Genomic DNA, 18698 nt, shown 5'->3' with positions numbered 1-18698 from the left:
AGTCTCACTCTGTTGCCCAGGCTAGAGTGAGTGCCATGGCGTTAGCCTAGCTCACAGCAACCTCACACTCCTGGGCTCAAGCGATCCTGCTGTCTCAGCCTCCCGAGTAGCTGGGACTACAGGCATGCGCCACCACGCCCGGCTAATTTTTTCTATATGTTTTTAGTTGTCCAGATAATTTCTTTCTATTTTTAGTAGGGACGGGGTCTCACTCTTGCTCAGGCTGGTCTCAAACTCCTGAGCTCAAACGATCCACGCACCTCGGCCTCCCAGAGTGCTAGGATTACAGGTGTGAGCCACCACGCCCGGCCAGTATTTTATAGTTTTTATTATAGAGATCTTTCATGTCTTGGTTAAGTTTATTCCTAGGTATTTTATTTAATATGTAACTATTGTAAATGGGATTACTTTCTTGGTTTCTTTTTTAGATTTACTGTTGGCATATAGAAATGGTACTGGTGTTTATATCTTGATTATGTATCCTGCAACTTTACTGAATTTGTTTATCAGTTCTTACAGATTTTTGTGGAGTCTTTAGGTTTCTCTGGATATAAGATCATATCATCTGCAAACAAGGATGATTTGACTTCTTCCTTGCCAATTTGGATGCCCTTTATTTCTTTCTCTTATCTGATGCTCTAACTAGAACTTCCAGTACTATGTTAAAGAACAGGAGTAAAAGTGGGCATCCTTGTCTTGTTCCAGATCTTAGTGGAAAGGCTTTCAATTTTTCTCCATTCAATATGATACTAGCTGTGAGTCTGTCATATATGGCTTTTTATCATGTTTAGATAAGTTCCTTCTATGCCCAGTTTTTTGTGATTTTTTTATCATGAAGTGATGTTGAATTTTAGCAAATGCTTTTTTAGTATCAATGGAAATGATCATATGGCTTTTTTCCTTTGTTCTGTTGATAACATTTTATCACATTGATTTGCATATGTCGAATCATCCTTGCATCCCTGGGATGAATCCCTCTTGATCATGATGAATAATCTTTTTAGTGTGTTGTTGAATTTGGTTTGGTAGTATTTTGTTGAGGGTTTTTGCATCTATGTTCATCAGAGATGTTGGCCTATAGTTTTCTTTTTTTGTTGTGTCTTTGGTTTTGGTATCAGGGTGATACAGGCCTCACAGAATGAGTTTTGGAGTATGCCCTCCTCCTTGATATTTTGGTATAGTTCAAGGAGAATTGGTATTCTTCTTTGAATGCTTGGTAGAATTCAGCAGTGAAGCCATCTGGTCCTGTGCTTTTCTTTGATGGGAAACTTTTTATTATTGCTTCTATCTTGTTACTTGTTGTTGGATTATTCGGGTTTTGAATTTCTTACTGGTTCAATCTCGGTAGGTTGTATGTGTCTGGGAATTTATCCATTTCTTGTAGGTTTTCCAATTTATTGGTATATAGTTGATTATAATAATCTCTCGTGATCCTTTGTATCAGTTGTAATGTCTCCTTTTTCATCTCTGATTTTATTTATTTGGGTCCTCTCTCTTTTTCTCTTAGTCTGGCTAAACGTGTCAATTTTGTTTATCTTTTCAAAAAAAAACCAACTTTTTGTTTCATTGATCTTTTGTAATTTTTTTTTATTTCAACTTCATTTATTTCTCCTCTGATCTTTATTTCTTTTCCTCTACTAATTTTGGGTTTGGTTTGCTCTTGTTTTCCTAGTTCTTTGAAATGCATCATCAGGTTCTTTATTTGAAGATTTTTACTTTTTTGATGTAGGCTTTTATTGCTGTAAACTTTTCTCTTATTACTGCTTTGGCTATACCCCACAGGTTTTGATATGTTGTGTTTTTATTTTCATTTGTTTCGTGAACTTTTTAAATTTCCTTCTTAATCTCTTCATAGACCCACTGGTCATTCAGGAACATGCTGTGTAATTTCCATGTGTTTGTTTTCCAATGTTCCTCTTGTTAGTGATTTCTAGTTTTACTTCATTGTGGTTAGAGAAAATACTTGCTATGATTTCATTTTTTAAAAAAAAATGTTTTGAGACTTGTTTTGTGGCTTGACATATGGTCTATCCTTGAGAATGACCCATAAGCCAAGGAGAAGAACATGAATTCTACAGCTATTGGATGAAACATTCTATAATTATCTATCAGGTCCATTTGGTCTATAGTGCAGATTAAGTCGAATGTTTCATTGTTGATTTTCTGTCTGGATCATCTGTCCAATGCTGAAAGTGGGTTGTTGAAATCTCCAAAGATTATTGTATTGGGGTCTATCTCTCTCTTTAGCTCTGATAATATTTCCTTTATACATCTGGGTGCTCCAGTGTTGGGTGCATATATATTTAGAATTGTTATATCCTCCTGCTGAATTGACCCCTTTATATAATGACCTTCTTTGGCTCTTTCTATAGTTTTTGTCTTGAAATCTATTTTTTCTGATGTAAGTATAGCTACTCCTGTTCTTTTTTGGTTTCCATTTGCATAGAATATCTTTTTCCATCCCTTTATTTTTAGTCTACATGTGTCTTTATAGGTGAAGTGTGTTTCTTGCAAACAGCCTATAGTTAACTCTTCTTTCATCATCCATTCAGCCATTTCTGTGTCTTTTGATTGGAGAGTTTAGTCCATTCACATTCAGTGTCGTCATTGATAGGTAAGGACTTAATATTGTCACATTGTTATTGGAGTTCTAGTTGTTTTGTGGTCCTCTCTTCCTTTCTTCCTTCCTGTATTCCTTTGTTAAAAGTAGTTTTCTGTGGTAGTGTATTTTAATTTCTTGCTTTTTATTTTTTATGTATCTATTGTTAAGTTTTTTGATTTGAGGTCACCATGAGGCTTGCAAAAAACATTCTATAACCAATTATTTGAAATGTGACAACTCTGCTTACAACAAACAAGCAAAGAGAAATCTAATAGTAGTACCCTTTAACTCCATCCCCCCTTTTTTAACATGTTATTTCATCCATATTTTTTATACTATTTATCTCTCAAAAAGTTGTTATTTTGTAGGTTTATCTTTTAGTCTTCCTACCCAAGATATAAGTGGTATAATACTGAAATTTCAGCAACAGAGTATTCTGTGTTTGTGTCCTTACTATTACCAGTGAGTTGTGTATCTTCAGAAGATTTCTTATTGTTCATTAATGTCCTTTTCTTTCAGATTGAAGAATTCCTTTTAGCATTTCTTGTAGGATAGGTCCAGTGTTGATGAAATCCCTCAGCTTTTGTTTGGGAAAGTCTTTGTTTCTCCTTCATGTTTGAAGGATATTTTTGCAAGATATAATAATGTTCTAGGTTAAGGTTTTTTTCCTTCAGCACTTTGAATATGTCATGCCACTCTCTCCTGGCCTGTAAGGTTTCTACTGAGAAGTCTGCTGCCAGATATATCAGAACTCCTTTATATGTTATTTTTTTCTTGCTTCCCATAGAACCTTTTCTTTATCCGTGAACTTTGGAATCTTGATTATTAAATGCCTTTGGGTAGCCTTGTTTGGGTTAAATCTGCTTCATGTCCTATGACCTTCTTTTTTTGAAACAGAGTCTCACTCTGTTGCCTGGGCTAGAGTGTCGTGGCATCATACTAGCTCACAGCAACCTCAAACTCCTGGCTCAAGCGATCCTTCTGCCTCAGCCTCCCAAGTAGCTGGGACTACAGGCATGCACCACCACGCCCAGCTAATTTTTTCTATATATTTTTAGTTGTCTTATTAATTTCTTTCTATTTTTAGTAGAGATGGGGTCTCGCTCTTGCTCAGGCTGGTTTCGAACTCCTGAGCTCAAACAATCCACCCGCCTCGGCCTCCCAGAGTGCTAGGATTACAGGCGTGAGCCACCACGCCCGGCCCGCTATGACCTTCTTATACCTTAATATTGATATCTTTCTCTAGGTTTGGAAGGTTTTCATTATTATTTCTTTGAATAAACTTTCTACCCCAATCTATCTCTCTATCTATCTCTCTCTCTCTCTCTCTCTCTCCACCTCCTCTTTAAGGCCAATAACTCTTAGATTTATTCTTCTGAGGCTATTTTCTAGATCTTGTTAGGTGTGCTTCATTCTTCTTATTATTTTTTTTCCTTTCCTATGTATTTACAAATAGCCTGTCTTCAAGCTCACTAATTCCTTCTTCTGCTGTTGAGAGACTGATGCATTTCTCAGTTTGTCAGTTGATTTCTTAAGCTCTAGAATTTCTGCTTGATTTTTTTATTATTATTTCAATCTCTTTGCTAAATGTCTCTGATAGGCTTCTGAAGTCCTTCAATGTGTTGTCTTAAAGTTCACTGAGCTTTTTTAGGACAGCTATTTTGAATTCTTTGTCTGAAAGTTCACATACCTCCATTATTCTGGGATTGGTCACTGGTACCTTATTTAGTTTGTTCAGTGAGGTCATGTTTTCCTGGATGTTCTTGATGCTTATGGATGTTTATCAGTGTCTGGGCATTGAAGAGTTAAGTATTTATTTTAATCTTCACAGTGTGGGCTTGTTCGAACCCATCCTTCTTGAGAAGGCTTTTCAGATACTCAAAGGGAATTGAGTGTTGTCTAAGTCTCTGGTCTCTGCAGCCATCTCAGCATTGGTGGTGCCCCAAGGCCAGTAATGCTATGACTCTCACAGACTCCTGGTGGTACTGCCTTGGTGAGCTTGGGTAAGATGAGAGAGGATTACCAGGCAAAGTCTCTCACTCTCTTCTCTCACCCTCTATGCTGGACTGCTGGAGTTGGGGGACGAGTGACATGGGCAATCCCTTGTGGCCACTAGCTCTAGGTCACACCTGAAGCCAGCCCAGTCTCACCCATAGCCAGTATTGACTGTTGCCTTGCTACCTTTGGTGTATATTCAAAGCCCAAGGACTCTTTAGTTAGCAGGTGGAGAATCCTGCCAGGACAGGTCCTTCCCTTCAAGAGAGCATGTTTCCTTCTGGCCCCCGGTGGGTCCAGACATTGCCATCCAGGACCTAAGGCCTGGACTCAGGGGCCTCAAGTCTGCTTGGTACTTTATTTTACTGTGGCTGAGCTAGTAACCAAGTTGCAAATCAAAGTCCTCTGAGCTCTTCTGTTTACTTTCCCCAAGTGGAATAAGACTCCCTCTGAGCCGCACTGTCTGGAGTTGGGGGGTAGTGACACAGGCGCTGGCTTGGCCACAGCTGCTGGTGTCTCACTGGGTCATGTGCATCCCAAGTCCACTGGCTCTGAGCCAACAAAGCCACAGGAATTGCCCAAGGACCGCAGCCCTTGTGGCCCAACTGCTTTACGAATTTAGTCCAGGCCCCAGGCTGCTGTTTGTCTACCAGTTGTGGGGCTAGCTGGAATTTGTGCTTTGGGGTGGAGGATTTCCCTCTGGCCAGCCTGGCCAAAAAACTCCCTCTGTGGGCACCAGCAGTATTCTACCCTGTGGTATGTTCCTCTGGTGGCCCTGAGTTTCATTTCAAAGTCCCACAGTCTCTTCACTCTCCCTCCCCCCAGGCACACAGATTCTCTCTCCTTTGGAAAGACTCTCTTTTCTGCTCTTGTCAGTGCCTCTTTCCTTGATGTAATGTTAAAACTAGGTAGTATGGTTGCTTACCTGATTTTTGGTTCTTCTGAAGATGCTTGCTCGTGCTGATTGTTGTTGATTGTGTTCATGTGGAAGGACGATCCCTGGAGGTTTCTATTTGGCCACTTTGCTCTGCCCCTCCTTCCCTGTTCTTTTATTGACATAGAAGCCAGGTGATGATTTTAAAATGAGATCAGATTGTGTCCTTTCTCTAGTTAAAACCCTCCAATGAGTTTCCATTGCATTTAGTATAAAATCTAAAGTCCTCACCTTAACTTTAAAATTCTATGTGATTTAGTCCCTGACCACCTTTCTAAACTTCATCTCCTTCAGCTTTCTCTTTTCTGCCACTATAATCCCAGTCTCACTCATCTTTTAGTTCCTGTGACATGACCCTTCATTTCCACCTTAGACACTGCTCAACACGTTCTTTCTCCTAATTTTTGAATGGCTAGCTTCTTGTCGTTCAGATCTCAGCTTAAATGTTATCTGCCCAGAAAAGCCCTCCCTGACCCACTGTTATAAAGCATTCACGTAATTGTTCTCATATCACCTTTTTTATAATTATGGCATAGCATTTAGCATGTGGTATTTTATTTTGTTTTTATTTATTTTATTTTATTTTGCTTTTCTCTGCCACCATTAGAATATAAGCTCCAAGTTCCAGTGTCTATGAAAGTATCTGACACATGGTGGTTTTATAATAAACATTTGTTGAATAAATGAAATATTAATACCTACAAAATAGTTAAATTAACTGAGAGTCCAGTTCTTTCTTTTTTTCCTCAGATAACACCCAGTTCATGACTGAGAGTCCAATTCTTTGACCATAACGTCTTCTACTAAATTTTACTATCCATTCTCAGGTGTCTCAACTCATATCCATGTTTCTCGCAATTAACAGCATGAGATTGTAGTTCTCACCTAATTTTTTAAAAGTTTGTTTCTAAATATCAGGAAAAAAAGAAGGGAAAAAAAGTGTTTCAAACTGCTCAGTTCCAATTTCTCAACACCAGAACCAGTATGCTTTTATCTTTGTGTGCCTTTACAAATGGCAGTATTAAGTAACCAAACCATGACCTACTTTAAAGAGATAGTAGGAGTTACAAAAAGTAATACCTCTAATTAATTAAAAATACATGACACTGGGTAATGCTTTTATGTATTATACATTATTTTTCAGTTAGGAGGAGTTGTTTATCTAGTGAGAGAATAATGATTTATTTACAATTTAGTATATGTGTGTATTTTCTTTATGGGACTGTAATACTTTGATATATGTATGTCTTTCTATGCATATGTATGCTCATGTGATTCCACAAACACATCATAACATTCTTTTTGAATATTTTGTTTTCACTTACATTGTAGACATCTTTCTTTGTCAAAAGTGGATCTTTATCATTATTTTAGATATAACTGTACCACAATATATTTAACCAGTCCCATATTGAACATTTAAGTTGATTCCAGTTTTTTTTAAACTAGCATGAACATTTTCATAAATATCCTTGAACATTTGGCTCAGTGTACTTGTTCTTTTGTTTCCTGTGGATAAATTCATAGAAGGAGAATTCTTGTATTACCAGATTGTCCTTCATTAATTTACAAGGACATTATTTTTAGATAAACTTTCTTATTAGCAGTCCCCCAGGTTGTTCCCAGGCCTCTTTTTCCATTTTAATCCATGGGAGGAGAGGCCTGGAATCTTTCTGCTACCTTGACAGGCTGTAGAAATAAACAGTATATAGCAACCCAGCGGTGGGAAAGACTCTCTTCTTCCATTCCCTTTAGACAGAGCTCTGAACTATTCTGGATTTTTCTTCTAAATCAAGGGTCTAGCGACATTAGCAATCCCGGTTGGGGCCTCTCAAAAAGGAGGTAACGGTTCTGGTCTCTCTCCTCAGGTTTTTCTGTGCTGCTTCCAAAGAGCAGAGATTCATAGACTCTCAAGGTTAAAAAAAACTCTGAGCACAAGTCTAATTCAGCTACCCACTTGATGTATAAATCTCTTCAAGCATGCCCTGGCAAATGTTTATCAGCCTCTCCTTAAACATTGAGTGATGAAGAATTTACTTCCCAAATTAGTCCATTTCATGTAAGGATCACTCCAATTATTCTAAGTTTTCCCAGTGGCTAAATTGCTTGCTTCTCTTGTTGGACAGAACAGATGGGGAATTTTAAGAAGGTGGCTAATCTCCAGAGCCAAAAGAGCATGCCTCTAAAAAGCAGTGACTCTCATCATAGCTCCCAGTCAGACCCCGGTACAAGCACAGTTCTCATTGAGATCTTAGAGGTAGAGGGCCCCCCAGAACTGTGTTTTGATTGATTAATCACCGGTGTCCAGTGATCTGTTCTTCATAGCCTGTGAAAATTGATGACATCCTATCTGTTATCTTCAGTATTACATATTAGATCAAATAATTTATTTCTTCTATGATAAAATATGTAACTAGAAGATAAATCTAGCAGTCCATATTTGTCTAGATTTGAAATATTTTTTGTCTTTGTAAAAGTGTACTGTTTTCAGATGTCCTAAAATCAAACCTTATTTCTAACGTAAGCTACGTCCTCAAAATACCAAGTTATGTCTATTGAATTCTCTTTAGCCTGACATATTTCCCAGTTATTAGTCATATTTTTACTTCAGTAAATTCTACTCTCTGGTATTTTAGATGTTGACATTATAAATATTTTAATTGTGTAACTTTTCTAATGACTACAATGATTCAATATTCTCATTTATTAAAATTCAGGTATTTTTCAGGACAAATCCCTAAAAGTTGTCATCATCTAGTCACTTGCACTTAGGTAGTATTTTATGTGTTTCATAATACCATTGTATAATCCATAGTATTCTTTGCAATACTTATGTAATAGTTACATAGGTAATTAACAGATATTTAATACTATTATCTTTAATCTTTGTTTCAAATTTGTCAGTTAGATATTTAAGACTCTAGCTAAGTTCAATCAATCATCCAAGGGCCTGCTAATTCTAATGATGGTTTTGGAGTTTGTTTAATTTATACTGTCTGGGGAGATAATGACCAAAACAACAAAATTTTAGTCAAAAATATGTTCAAAATTGATTTTTTTTAAATTAATTATTCATTTAGAGATAGGGTCTTGCTCTGTTGCCTAGGCTGGAGTACAGTGGCACAGTCATGGCTCATGGTAACTTCAAACTCCTGGGCTCAAGTGATCCTTGTGCCTCAGCCTCCCAAGTAGCTAGGACTACAGGTGTGTATCACAACACCTGGCAAAAATTTTTAATTTTTTGCAGTGATAGAGGTCTCACTATGTGGCCCAGGCTGGTCTCAAACTCCTGGCCTCAACCAGTCCTCAAGTGATCCTCTTGCCTCGGCCTCCCAAAGCTCTGGGTAACAGGTGTGAGCCACCATGCCCAGTCTAAAAGTACTTTTTCATAACAGTTTAGTTTTTATCACTTTAAACTTGATGGTTTCTAGTATGTAAGCCACTAGGGTCTTTGGAGATATATTATAGTTTCATAGGCATAAAGATAACAAGTCATGGAGTCCTGGTAATATCTGTCTCTGTATGTCTGTCTCATGGCACTTTCCCCATTCCCGTGCCCACTTTGTATGTCCTTTCCTAATCTCATCTGGTAGTTTTCTAGGTATAATTCTTTGGTATATTTCTCTCAGCAGCAGAAATACTCAGATGCTCTTTTAGGATGTGTTCAGTGGTAGTGTTTAAAAAGCAGTTTTTAGAGCTACCCTTGTTAAAGAGTGAAGACAATTTGATGAAGGAAATGATGAATTTGTAGCCGGGCTTTGGTATACAGAGTTCGGGAGATCATACATTGGTGCTCTGGTTGGAGGCCTGAAGTGGGTCATAGTCGATCCCAAGATAATGATGGAGAGGTGGTCAGCCAACTGCATATTGCAGTAGAAAGGGCTATGGATGTGGATCTGAAAAAATTATGGACTCTCTTACAAAGTGAATTTCACATCTTTAAAGACTGCTTAATGATACCAAAAAATGTAGACTGTGTAATATTCCATGAGAAAATAAGATTAAAAGCTATAGGATGTGAAACTACATTTGTTTTAAGTGTTGTATACATGTTTAAAAATAAGACTATAAGGTTAATAATAGGTATCTCTGAATAATGAGATTGGGTTTTTTATTTATTTTTATTATTCTCTAAATTTGATAAATTTCTCAGTAAATATGTAACTTTTTAATTATAAAAATGTTATTTAAAATTTTGAAAGAATCACAGTTTTGGAAAGTTTTATTTTCCTCAATGTATTAATCTGATCGGGCTACCATAAAATACCATAGATTTTGGTGGCTTAAACAACAGGAATTTATTTTCTCACAGTTTTAAAGGCTGGAAGTCCAAGCTTAGGGTACTTGCATGGTCAGGTCCTGGTCAGGTCTCTCTTCCTGGCTTACAGACAGCTGCCTTCTCCCCGTGTGCTCATGTGGCCTTTCTTATGGGAGGAGGAGGGAGAAAGAGAGAAGAGGACCTCTTCCTCTTTTAAAGCCCCAGTTCAATCAGATTAAGGCCTCATGTTTACAATCTCGTTTAACTATCTCCTAGGTAAAAGCCTTATCTCCAAATAGAGTCACATTGGGAGTTAGGACTTTAACATTTAAGTTGGGGGTAGGGAACGCTTAAGCCCATAGCATTCAATAATAGGCTGATAGGCTATCAAGTGTTTTCTATTTTTGATGAGTAACTTCTCTGATTTCGAAACAATACATTTTAGCTATTAGTTTAGGTGCTTTTGATTACAAATAACCCACTCAAGAAGCTTAAAGAAATTTATTAGTAGGAATACAGAGTTCTCTCTCAATAGGTCTCATGAGGGACTGAAACAATGTCAGGAATCAGGCAACTACTTTTCTTCTGGCTTTCTGTAGCCATAAGGTCTCTTATGTCTCTCCTTCATGTCCTGGCTTGTTTCATTCTCCTTTTTGCACTTCCATTCCTGTGGCATCCTATGGCCACTGTGTAACTCCTGAGTGTATGTTACCTCAGCTCTAGTCATAGCAGGCAGAGACCAACTAACATCTCTGAATCCTAATTCCATTGTCCCGAGAAAGACACTTTGACCCCATGTGGGTTAGGTATCCAGTTTGGTGCAACAGGAAAACGTGGTCATACAATTTAAAGTAGACTGCCACTGTTTGCTCTTGACAATCTCAACAGTTAAAGCCTTGTACTACCTGATCTTCCCAAAGCTCTTTGAGGTAAATAGGCAGGTGTTACTTTCATTTAACAGAGGAAAACGTTAAGTAACTTGCCCTAAGTAACAGGTCACTGCTATGGAAGCTTTCTTCACCACTATCCTCCACCATGTACCCCAACTATGGCTGGCAGTCTGTGCTCTTATAGCAGACTGCTCACCTCTGTACTAGTGGTTATCGCAGCACATTGTAATGTGTATTTAATTGTTTATTAGTCTGAGAATTTTTAAAGTGTAGGATTCATGTGTTATTAGCTTAGTTGGGGACATATGATAAACTGGATGAATTGTGTAAGACTAGAACTAAAAGCCAGATTCTCGAGCCAGACTGTTCAGGTTCAAAATTCAGCTTTGCTGCTTCCTAGCTGACTGATCTTGAGCAAGTTACTTAACTTCTCCATGCTTCCATTGTCTATAAATGGACATAATAGTTGTCATTTTCTAGAGCTACTCTGAGGATTAAATGAGTTGATGCATAGAACGTACTTAGAACTGACAATGCCTGACATAATAAGTTATTGTGTTGGCTGTCATTTTTATATGTCGCAATGGTCACTTTAGAGAAACTTTTCCAAACAGGCCTTAAAATATCACTTCAATAAAATTTACTCTCAAGGCTCTTTCCTTTCCTGCTAAGCCTTCCTGACACTAGAAATAGGCACTCTTTATTATACCCTACAAGGCCATTCATATTTTGGCTCCCGTCCTTACTTTTTGTACACTTTCTACATAAATTCTCTGTTTAAGTTGCGTTTTCTTTTGATCCATTCCATGCTGCACTGTTCTGTTTTTAAAATTATCTCTAAACTATAAAGACTTGGAAAATAGGAACTATGTACATTACAACTCTGTCTCACTATCACCTCATAAAATACAGTAGGCACTCGAAATATTTATTGCCTAATTGGTACAGATAAGGGCAACTTTTTCAAGATTGTTCAACAAATTGAATATTGTGCAGATTTGTGCATGAATGCTCAACTTGTGTAGCAAGTTAACAATTTTTAAAATTAACTCTTGAAAAAATTAAAGCACTTGTGAAAAATTTTTAAATTACGACAACTATGTGAAAAAAACTTACAAATCATTTGGAACTGTATGATAGCCAAAATATTACACTCCATATATTGCAAAATAGACCTCTTCTTTCTGTTGGATAATTACAGCATTTCTTCCTTTGAAGCTTGTATAGCAAAGGCAGAGAGGACCTCTTGGCTGAGAATGTTCACAGAATTACTGCCATGAGAGCAAGGGACTAGTTAAGGAAGGGAGATAGGGGAGAACCACGCAGTTGGACCTGTATCTTTTTCTAATATGTAATGATAGCAATAAAATCACTAAAAAAGACATAAGACTTTTTAGCCTTTTTTGCTGTTGGTGAAGATTGGTGTGAAAAATTATTGTACGTGATATCCCCAAATTTAATTAGCTATAGGATGATATATGTATTTCTAAACCTTAGGTGTTTTAACTGAAGTTTACATAAAAACAATTTTATGCCATAATTTTAATTAGTCCTGTTTAACTAGAATTTGGAATTATCCACCATCTCTTGACTTCTGCATACTTTGTGAATCAAGAGTGTACTATATGTTGATTATGTCTTTTTTATTCTTTTCACTCTTTGTTAGTGAATATACTTGAATATGGAATATGACATTAGTTATTTTAGACATAACATACGAGTTTTTATTAAGAGTACATTAGAGTGAGGACTTTTCTTCCCTTTTTTTCTTCCAGATACTCTAGATGAATATTTTGAATATGATGCAGAGGAGTTCTTGGTCTCTTTGGCTTTGCTAATAACAGAAGGACGAACACCTGAATGTTCTATAAAAGGTCGAACGGAAAGTTTCCATTGCCCTCCAGCACAGTCTTGTTACCCAGTAACTACCAAACATGAATGTAGTGACAAGCTGGCCCAGGTGAGAACCTTATGTTGAACACTTTCTATTTAGCCTTCATATAAACTGGTTTAAATTCTGTCATCTTTATTACAATTATAATCTTCACGTTTCACTATAAAATTGATCATAACTATAAAGGAAAAAAATCCTAATCCTGGACCATAGCTAATAATGTTGGCTCTTAAACAACTCTTGAAGGCACACAAGTAGCTTTGCTGATCAGCAGGGAGGTAGGCAGCCAACTTCATACCTGCCCTCTCATATGCTACATTTAAGACTATCTTTGTTGTGATTTAGCTTTTTTTATTTTTAAAAGTCTCAGCCCTAGCTTGTCTATTTTGTGTTCATTCATTTAGTAAATTGATGTTATGATTATTTTTCCTACATTATCCAATTTCCCTCTTGGATTCCTTTTTTTTTTTTTAATGGAAGGATAGTTTTTATTAGCATATTAATGTTTTTATATAATACTGTTAAAAATATTTGAGTAGGTAGTATATAATTTGCATTAAGAATTTTTCTCTCACTTATTAGTTTCTCAAATGTAGTCCAAAAAATTTTTATTTTTTTAAGAGATTGGGTCTTGCTCTGTTGCCCAGGCTGGAGTGCAGTTAGCTTGTAAGCTCACTCCAACTTTGAACTCCTGGGCTCAAGCAATTCTCCCACCTCAGCCTCCCAAGTATCTGAGACTACGAGCATGAGCCACCATGCCCAGCTTAAAATTTTAAACTTTAAAAAATCTTGTCTATTTTGAGTGCTTAATGACAAAAAGCTATATTTTGGTCTTCAGATTTAAGAATTTATCTCTCTTGTGAAATGATGATGAAATTTACAAACTAAGCAAGGCTGGGCCATCTCAGAGGCCTATCAGACATTGTATGTGGCAGTTCTTTTTCCACGAGATAGAACAAAGATATCCTCCCCAAGAAAATTTATATCATAAATGTTCAATACTAATCCTTGCTTTCTAGAGCTTACTAGAGTGAAACCTAAATAGCCAAGCCTGAAGAAAGCTCTGTAATAGATGACTCATTTCTAATACAGATGTCTACTTTACAAATTTTCAAATTTAAATACAAAATTAGGTGGGTTATTGAGACATTTTGCTTATATTCATTTTCTCTAAGTGTCGCCAAGCCAGACGAACCAGGTCTGAGGTCACTTTGTTGTGGAAGAATAACCTTCCAATCATGGTGGAAGTGATGCTACTACCAGACTGCTGCTACAGCGATGATGGACCCACCACAGAAGGAATTGATCTAAATGATCCTGCAATTAAGCAAGATGCATTGTTATTAGAAAGATGGACCTTGGAGCCAGTTCCTCGACAGTAAGTTGTTGAACTTAGTTTGAAGTTGTTCCTGGTAAATCAAATTTTTCATTAATTCCTATAAATTATTTTAATGTATCGTGTCTTTGAATTCCTCTGTGTAGTAAAATTGAGATATTTAGCACCTATATTTAATAATTATGACTTCAGGTGACATTGGTAAGTGCACTCCTGTGCTCTTCAAAGCACACATCCTGAGTGATAAGTTTATTTTAGCTTCTACCTTTCAAAAATTCAGTTATTTTGTACTTGCTGACATTTAGATTATACTTTGTTACTTTCCTTAGGAGTGGTGATCGATTTATTGAGGAGAAGACTCTTCTGTTGGCTGTCCGCTCATTTGTGTTTTTTTCTCAGTTAAGTGCTTGGCTGAGTGTCTCTCATGGTGCTATTCCACGAAATATTCTCTACAGGTATGTCTAGGGCAAAAAAAAAAACAAAAAAAGACGGTGCATATTCAACCACATTGGTTAGCTAGTGAATGGTATTTTACCTTTTAAATAGATTATTTCCTTTGTTTCTAAATATAAATAGATAAAATTTACTGAGGTTTTTCTCGGAACAGGATAGAGAAATCTAGATCGAATCGGTATGAATTATCTTTGTTGCATTAAATTTGGTATAGAATAGTATTCCAAGGACTTTTAAGCTTACTTTGGGGAACCAATGGACTTAATGCTTTGTAAAGTGGAAAAATTTTCAGGACTGCTAAATTTCTATAATGATAGTCTTAATTTTTGACATCTTGAAAAATATAAACATACAGGCTGCTAAAAAAATAATTGTCCTCTTCGGCAGATGGCCATGAGATAGTGTCTCTTAATCACCTTGCACAATAAAATCAGCTGAGTCCGTTTATTTATTAGAAAATACAAAGTCCTTTTTTTATATTTTGCTAATATTTCAAAATTATAACATTCTTGAGCTTTAAAGCTGAAGTGGTCAAGTGCTTTTATAAAGATCATCTCTTCCAAGCATAATCTATTGTACCCCTCATGTTGGTTTTATCAGAATGATGTGTGTGGTAAAGTAGCTAAAAGTAAAACCTCAGTGGTAATGCAAAGCAGTATAAGACTGCTTTACATTTTTAAAATAACATACAAGAATAAGGATATCAGGCCGGGCGCGGTAATCCTAGCCCTCACGCCTGTAATCCTAGCTTTCTGGGAGGCCGGGGCAGGCGGATTGTTTGAGCTCAGGAGTTCGAAACCAGCCTGAGCAAGAGCGAGACCCCGTCTCTACTAAAAATAGAAAGAAATTAATTGGACAACTAAAAATATATAGAAAAAACTAGCCGGGCATGGTGGCGCATGCCTGTAGTCCCAGCTACTCGGGAGGCTGAGGCAGGAGGATCGCTTCAGCCCAGGAGTTTGAGGTTGCTGTGAGCTAAGATGATGCCATGGCACTCTAGCCCGGGCAACACAGCAAGACTCTGTCTCAAAAAAAAAAAAAAAAAAGAATAAGGATATCACTTTTATCATCCGTTGATTCCATATCTTTCTGTGTAATTCTAGAATCAGTGCGGCTGATGTAGACCTACAGTGGAATTTTTCACAGACTCCAATTGAGCACGTGTTTCCTGTTCCCAATGTTTCTCACAATGTGGCCTTGAAAGTCAGCGTTCAGTCCTTGCCCAGACAATCTAATTACCCAGTTTTGACCTGTAGTATTCACACTAATATTGGCCTTTATGAGAAAAGAATTCAAGAACATGAACATCAAACCCATCAGGACCGCAATTCTAATGAAGCAGAACAATGTAGTACAAACAGTTCACAGCGTTTGTGTAGCAAACAAACATGGACCATGGCACCCGAGAGTGTATTACATGCAAAAAATGGCACAGCTACAGAATATACTACAGCCATCAAAAATGTGAAACTAAATCCAGGCACTGGCAGTAAATCTGACTATGGGACATCTCAAGCCAATATTCTGAGCTTTGGTAGTATAGGACATATAAAGTCACATGAAACATCAATGAGAACTTTAAAATCATTTTCAATGATTGATTCCAGTGTCTCTAGCCGCCAGAGTTCCTGGCAGTCAGTTGGTGAGAGTAACCCTTTAATAGGTTCTTTAATTCAGGAGCGGCAAGAAGTTATTGCGAGAATCGCCCAGCATTTGATTCATTGTGATCCAAGCACTTCACATGTTTCCAGACATCCATATAATACTCAAGAGTCTAGTTCACTTCAGTCAAAACTTTTCCGGGTTTCGCAAGAAAATGAAAATGTGAGAAAATGTAAAGAAACATTCTCCATTTCTTTCGGTAGTCCAGAGATTACTTCCCCAGAAGACTCCAATGTAGGCAAAATTCAACTAAAACCAGAAACTCCTCGAACTGAAACTTGTGTTTCTAATGGTTTTTATTCTCGTCAGTCTGTTGGAGAGACTAATCCTTTGATAGGGTCTTTACTCCAGGAGCGGCAAGATGTTATTGCAAGGATTGCTCAACACTTGGAGCACATTGATCCAACAACATCACACGTCCCCCGGCAGTCATTCAACATGCATGACTCTACATCAGTCCCTTCTAAAGTGTTTAGGAGTTCATATGAAGACAAAAATTTGTTGAAGAAAAATAAGGATGATTCTTCTGTTTCCATTTCTCATACAAAATTTTCCTTGTTAGAAGACAGCGGCGATGGGGAAAACTTAATACCTAATAAATCTTTTAGCTCTTTAAAATGCAATAGTAAAGAAAAATGTTCTTTTAGACCTCAAATAAGAAATCAGTGTCAGAACAATCCCAGTGAAATCATCCAAAGTACATATCAGGAGACACAGAACAAAGCTACTAGTTCATTGACTTTATCAAATATGTCTCATTGTAAAGAAAATAACATCGATTTGACAAGCAGATTTAAGGAGCAAGAAATTAGCAATGGAATTGATAAACAGTATTCAAATTGCAATAGTATTGACAAACAGATTTGCACAAATAAGTATAAGGAAAAAATAATAAAAAATGAGAATTGTAACCCAGAATCCTTTGACAACCTCCAATTTGATAATTCAAAAAAAACTGACTCAAAAATGAAAGTTACTGTGTTGGAAATGTCTGAATATTTGAACAAATGTGAAAATAACTGCTCGAATAAAGACTCAAAAAAGCCTAAGACATGTGAGCAAAATACTCAACTCAACAGCATAGAAAACTATCTCAATAAAGATAATGAAGGTTTCAAATGCAAAAAGTCAGTCCAATTAAAAAGTGAACAGGATAAGAAAGAAGATCCAACTGATGAAAAATCTCAAAAATGTTCTCAGAGAAGAAGTATAAAAGACTGTTTGTCTACGTGTGAACGACTAAAAAATACAGAGGCATTGGTAGGTAACATCTAATATTTCAAATATAATTCTTAACTTTTTGTTATGATTTAAATTTTGTTTATAGAAGATCTCATTATAAAGGTTCAAGGTGCGATTATCTACAGAACCCACAGTCTGATATAGTAAACCTTTTACAGGACTAGTATTAACAGCCTTGCAAATAACCCATTCTCTTAAGACCAAGTGTTAGGTAAGTAGAAGAAATAAATACCATGTGGTTTAAAAAATAGGGAGCCATACCTGTTTTTTTTTCCAAAATTTTTTTAACTGCTAATAGAGCAGTAATTTTTCATGATCTACTAAGTCTATTCTTTAGGTCTTATAACTTTGTTCTCCTCTCTCCCCCTGACCCATCTCAACGGTCTATTTTTCTTCTATTTGGTCTGTGGATTCAGGAGAATGAATGCTATATAATGTGTATAAAATAATACTTTGATTTTATATGTTGTTATATTGCTTTCAGTTATATCACATGATTACGGAACACTTGATTCTTTTTGGTACTTCACCACGGGACAGATAGGACAGTTGTGAGAGTGCTCAGACTCAAAGAGAATAACTGACATACAAGCAGACGTACAAGTCTTTAGTGGCTCAACTGGCAACCCCCATTGTCGCCTCTTATAATCCAGGGTTTTTTCTACTACCTTATAACAATCAAGGACAAATTTGTGGATTATACAAGTCCTTTGTTCATTTAAATTCTTCTTGTTGCCTTTTTTTGTGTTTATACTTTACGAACAATTGCTGAAGAACAAACAGTTGGAAGTGAAATTCATATTAGCTTAATGTGCTGTTAGCTAGCAGCTCTGGCCTAGTACAAATGGCATGCCCCTTGTGTAGTGACATCAGTCAATTAATGATTTTAAAAATATCTATAGGGAAATCACTAAGCTATTGGTCAAAAACACTTGAGTTCCAGTCTTGGCTTCAGTTTAGTTCTGTAGTGACACTGAATAAGTCATATAACTTCTAAAAACCTCAGTCTCTTGAATTTTACAGTAAGATTGATAAATCTTTTTTTGCCTGTCTTAAAATTGTGGCAATCAAATGATTTTTAAATATTTTGTAAAGCTTTAATGCACTATATAAATAAAAATATTTAAGTTAGTTTCATTTCATTTGACTTCCCACCAAACCACTTTTTAACACATTAACTGCCATGTGAGTTGTATTTAACTCATGCTAGTTTTGAGCCCAGGGTCTCATGAAGCATACGTAAATCACCTTGGGAGCCTCGAGAACTATTTTGAAGTTGCATATAACTCACGCACAGAAAACAATAAAAGATAACTTTTTCATTAAATTAGAAAGGATCATTTTGTTTTCCAAGTTTTTATTCTGTTTTCGTAATAAAACACCATGGCCCCAAGGAAAAAGAATTTTTCTCTCACTTATTAGTTTCTCAAAT

The 18698-nt window shown here is 36.5% G+C and overlaps 1 protein-coding gene across 2 annotated transcripts in view; it reads left to right on the top strand.

Moving 5' to 3' along the window:
* The window catches only part of FAM214A (family with sequence similarity 214, member A), a 119482-nt gene that overhangs the window by 66733 nt on the left and 34051 nt on the right, over positions 1-18698 (top strand). For both annotated transcript variants that reach the window (XM_012658055.1, XM_012658056.1), the window contains exons 3-6: positions 12455-12639; positions 13749-13951; positions 14239-14364; positions 15466-17284. In XM_012658055.1, the coding sequence (XP_012513509.1) occupies positions 12455-12639; positions 13749-13951; positions 14239-14364; positions 15466-17284 (2333 nt within the window). The remainder of the gene's footprint in view (positions 1-12454; positions 12640-13748; positions 13952-14238; positions 14365-15465; positions 17285-18698) is intronic.

This window comes from Propithecus coquereli, unplaced genomic scaffold (genome assembly GCF_000956105.1).
Source record: "Propithecus coquereli isolate 6110/MARCELLA unplaced genomic scaffold, Pcoq_1.0 Scaffold57, whole genome shotgun sequence".
Taxonomy (NCBI): Eukaryota; Metazoa; Chordata; class Mammalia; order Primates; family Indriidae; genus Propithecus; species Propithecus coquereli.
Note: the sequence above shows the minus strand (reverse complement) of the source record. Positions and strands in the feature narration are given on the sequence as shown.